General features: G+C 39.6%; 1 protein-coding gene across 1 annotated transcript; it reads right to left on the bottom strand.

The window, feature by feature from the left end:
• Window positions 4,013–4,474, bottom strand: LOC109841897. Its single transcript, XM_020410819.1, has one exon. The coding sequence runs from the start codon at window positions 4,472–4,474 to the stop codon at window positions 4,013–4,015; it is 462 nt and encodes a 153-aa protein (XP_020266408.1).

The raw sequence follows: 5,170 nt of genomic DNA, 5'->3' as shown, positions 1-5,170 counted from the left end.
AACTCACAAAATATGATCTAGGGTTTCGAGGAGAGATAGTGATGTTTATTCACTTTGAATATAAGAAATAGATTTTCGGGATGATATATATATATATATATATTATCTATATATATATAATATAAAATATATTAAATATATATAGTATAGTATATAGTATATAGATATTAACTATTATTATATATATAGCTATATATATATACTATTATCAGTAATATAGTAAATAATATAGAGATATATAATTATATAATAATTATATTATAATATTAAATATATATTATAATATTATATAATATATTATATATATATATAATATATAGTATATATATAATATATTATTATTATCTATATTATATATATCGGTCAATCCGAAAATCCAAAAAGACCGAAACCAGTCAATACTGCAATCTACTTGTCACCTGATCGCGATTGTTACTGCCATCAGCGACTGAGAGCTCCTATAAGTCGACTGATAGGCAAGTATCAATCGACTGACCCGAGGCATTTTCCAGCCTACAGGTTTTGTGTTCACGTGCATGTTTTCACTCGTTTTGTGCATGTTTAACACTTGTATACTCTCATATATATACTTAATTAATATCAAATCAATTACTAACATACTCACTCATCCATAAATGATATTTATTATAATATAACTCATTTATCACTATTAACCATAGTATTTTTCTAAAATTTACAGAGTTTTACATTCACTGCCTATTAACAGAATTTTGTCCTCAAAATTTTGTAATCGTATCTTATAGATTAATAATACGAGAAAAGTATGTTGAGGGAATAATCTAGACAATGAAACCCTCATATACACATCTCGTACCATTAATCTCTAGATATGAATCATAAGTGATATTTATACTTAACAATCTAGAATGCAAATACTCTCACTTAACCCCTAATTAAACGAAACTAGTACGTCGGGCGAAAAATCCAAACAAAGAACCCCCCCATGTATATACTATGTGTTCCAAATGATTAGAAGCTAAGTGTTAATATCCACATTCCAACGTTAAATGCAAATGTAGCCATAAAGACAAAATAAACACAAACAAATCATAGTTGACATTATACCTGCTCAAACAGGTGTGGATAGTCATGACGCATATCCTCCTCGCGCTCCCAAGAAGCCTCCTCAGTTCCTTTCTGGTTCCATTGAACTTTGACTAAAGTAATCACTTTGTTTCTAAGTCTCTTATCCTCTCTAGCAAGAATACAAACTAAAATCTCAATGATGGTTAAATCGGCCTGAAGCTCAATCTCTGATGCATCAATCACTCTCTACTCCTCCTCATTACGTAAATGCTTCTTGAGCATCGAAACATGAAAAACATCATGCACACCCGACATCGATGCTAGAAGATCTAGCCGATATGAAATGACTCCAACACGTTCCACTATCCTAATCAGACCAATATATCTCGAGGTAAGCTTTCTTCGTCTATCGAATCGCTGAACACCTTTCATAGGTGACACCTTCAACATAACATAATCTCCAACCTGGAACTCTAAAGGTCGTCGCCTATGATCCGTGTAGCTCTTCTGTCAACTCTGGGCTGTGAGAATACGCTCTTGAATCAATACTACCTTCTTCGTAGTCTGCCTCACGAGGTCTGGCCCAAGTAGCAAGCTGTCCTCTGGCTCCGTCCAACATATCGGGGATCTACAAGGCCTCCTATACAATGCTTCATAAGGAGTCATGCCTATAGTAGATTGGTAACTATTATTGTAGGCAAATTTAATCAATAAAATATGATCCTCCCAGCTACACTAAAAATTGATAACACATATTCACAACATGTCCTCCAAAACCTAGTTGACTCTCTCTATTTGGCTGCCGAAAGAATTCTGTAAGCTCTTCCAAAAATGTGAAGTGAAAATTGAGCCATGATCTGATACAATCGTCTCTAGAACTCCATGCAAACACACAATCTCCCGGATGAAAATCCTCACATAAGTCTCCATCGTGTAGGTCGTCTTCACTAGTAAGAAATGCATCGACTTCGTCAATCGGTCAACAATCACCCAAATCGAATCATTCCCTTTGCTAGACCTCGACAAGGCCACAATGAAGTCCATAGAAATATCTACCCACTTCTATGCAGGAATGGGTTAAGCTTGTAGGGTAACTGCGGGTCTCTGATATTTTATCTTCACTTGCTGGCAGGTAAGCACTTGGCTACATACTCCGTGATATCCTTACGCATACCGCTCCACTAAAAATATCCCTTCAGGTCCTTGTATATTTTGGTTGTGCCTGGATGCACTATGTACCTGGTGCGATGAGCCTCATCAAATAATTCCTTCTTCAACTACGGAATATCCGGCACCACTAGTCGGCCTTTCATCCGAAGGACCCCATCTGATCTAATGGTCCAATCAGCCTTGGGCTCTTTGGAAATTTCCCCATTTTGGATTTAAATCTAAGAGTCCTCCGCCTGAGCACTAATCACTCTATCAATCCATGACAGCTGTACGGCTAAAGCTCCCAAAAGTGGTGCTCCCACCAATCCCCGGCCTAAAGTCAAATTGGTTATGAGCGAGAAGATCTCGATATAACTAGCACCTCAAAGCTGCAAGCCTATGACGATGCTTCCTACTCAACGCGTCTGCTACAACGTTCAGCTTCCTCAGATGATATTGTAGTGCGAATTCGTAATCCCTAATGAACTCAACTTATCGCTGCTGCCTCAGGTTGAGTTTCTTTTGAGAAAAAAGATACTTCAGACTCTGATAGTCTGTAAATAGCTCAAACTATACCCTATAAAGATAATGCCTTCATGTCTTCAGTACGAAGACCACTACTGCCAACTCCAAGTCGTGGGTAGGATAATTCTACTCATAAGTCCTTAGCTTCTGCAAAATGTAAGCCACCACTCTCTGAGTCTGCATCAAAATGCCTCCTAGTCCTGACAAAGATGCATGTATGTAGACCACAAATGTCTTATCACTGCTCGGGTTGATCAACATTGACGTTGTAGTCAACTTAGTCTTTAAAGTCTCAAAGGCCTTCTGGCATTCTGATCCCCAAACAAACTATACACTCTTCTTCATAAGGGATGTCAACAGGGTAGCAATTTTTGAAAAGTCCTGAATAAACTTTCTATAATAGCCGGCCAGACCTAAAAATCTACAAATCTCTGTAACGGTCTTCAAGGGCTCCTAATCAAGAACAACCTCGACTTTGGTTGGATCAATCGCAATACCCTCCTTGCTAATGACATGGCCCAAACATCTGACCTCTGAAAGCCAAAATTCATACTTGCTAAACTTAGCATACAACTGGTGCTCCCGTATAAAGTCTGCAATGCCAGACGAAGATGTTACTCATGTTCGGTCTCCGATCTCAAATAAATAAGGATATCGTTGATGAAAACGATCACGAACTGGTCCAAGTATGAATAGAAACCTGGTTTATCAAATCCATGAATATTACGGGTGTATTAGTTAGCCCAAATGGCATGATAAGGAACTCGAAAGACCCATATTGAGTCAAAAAGGCAGTCTTAGGGATATCCATTTCCTTAACCCACAACTGATGATAGCCAGAATAAAAATCAATCTTCGAGAAACACTACACTCCTTACAACTAGTCTAATAAGTCATCAATTCTCAGTAGTGGATACCTGTTTCGGATGGTGACCTTATTCAACTCACAATAATCTATGCACAAACGCATGTTGTCGTCCTTCTTCTTCACGAAGAGGATTGGTGCTCCTCATGAAGAATGACTCCGGCAAATAAAACACTAAGCAATGAGCTCCTCTAACTGAATCTGTAGCTTCCTCATCTCAGCAGGTGCTATACGATAAGGTGCACGGGAGATCGGTGTTGTGCCTGGCTATAACTCGATGCAGAACTCAACAAATCTCACTGAAGGTAATCTAGGTATGTCTTGAAAGACATCCTGATACTCTAAGACGACTCTAGTCTCGCACAAATCAATACCCTGATCTTAAAATATCACCTCCTCGACGTATGCCAGAAATGACTATGTAAACTAGTTGCCCTGTAAGGTCACTATAACTAAGTCAGTCCCATCGGATGCTTTCAAGCTAACTGTTTTCACAAAATAGTCAATACTGATATGGTAGGACGATAACCAATCCATACCAAGAATCACATTGAACTCAAACATGTGCAAAACAATCAAATTAATAACGAACTCAGAGTCATCTAAGCTGATAATGCATCTCCTACAGATACTCTCTAAGAGGGACACTTCTCCTAAAGGAGTAGAATCTAATAGAGGAATATCTAAAGGTTGTGCTACAAGCTGGAGTCTAGTCATGAAAGCATAAGAGATGAAAGAATGCAAAGCTCTTGAATCGAAAAGAATACTGGCTGGAAAGGAGTTCACAAGGAATGTACCTTCCACTACGGCCTCACTCACACCGTGATCACACAGTACAACTACATACACTCTGATTGAAGTTGTGGACCGCTGCATTGAAGGATCCATGGTATACTAGACTATCTATCCCTGAGGAATCTCCTGGATAGATCGCACTTGTCACTCTATCCTCAGAACTACTGGCGGTGCCTCAAGTCTTACCTACTAGCTCTGACCTCTATCCTATCCACGGTTCTGCTGTTACTGACCCTGATTCTTGCCCTGCTAGCCTCCGGCTAGTGCGTTGTGGCACTCTACGACTCTATGTCCAAACTTGTGGCAGTGAAAAACAAGTTCCCTGAAACCTGCATTGCTTCTGTATCCTCTAATCCTACTGAGGTCCCTTCTTATGAGGGCCTTGCTGCTATGAACCATTGCCCTACTGCTAGGGCCCTCCGGGTCCTGAAAATGGTCTCTTACCCTTACCCTTTTCTCCAGTCTGTCCTGCTTTAGAACTCCCCTCTTTGCCCTTCTGAAAAATGGCGGTCTCTATCTCCTGTGCTATGGCGGCATCAGCAACCTCCCACACTGAATAAAATTGTCTGGATACAAGATAGCGCACAAACTCAGACGAAGCCCCATAAAAAACATCTAAGCCTGACGCTCTCCAGTCTACCACATGCTCATAAACCTGAGCAATCCCACCAACTTGCTCTCATAATCGACTACAGTCATATCTCCCTACTCCAACCGGGCTAACTCCAACTCCTTCCCGTCTTTCGTCGCCACTGACACATACTGCTCATCGAAGAAAAAGATGAAATG

The sequence above is a fragment of the Asparagus officinalis genome, chromosome 5 (genome assembly GCF_001876935.1).
Source record: "Asparagus officinalis chromosome 5, Aspof.V1, whole genome shotgun sequence".
Taxonomy (NCBI): domain Eukaryota; kingdom Viridiplantae; phylum Streptophyta; class Magnoliopsida; order Asparagales; family Asparagaceae; genus Asparagus; species Asparagus officinalis.
This window is presented reverse-complemented; position numbering and strand designations above follow the sequence as displayed.

Excerpts from the sequence above, each read along its gene's own strand:
- LOC109841897 (XM_020410819.1), bottom strand. The coding sequence starts at position 4,474 with ATGGATCCTTCAATGCAGCGGTCCACAACTTCAATCAGAGTGTATGTA.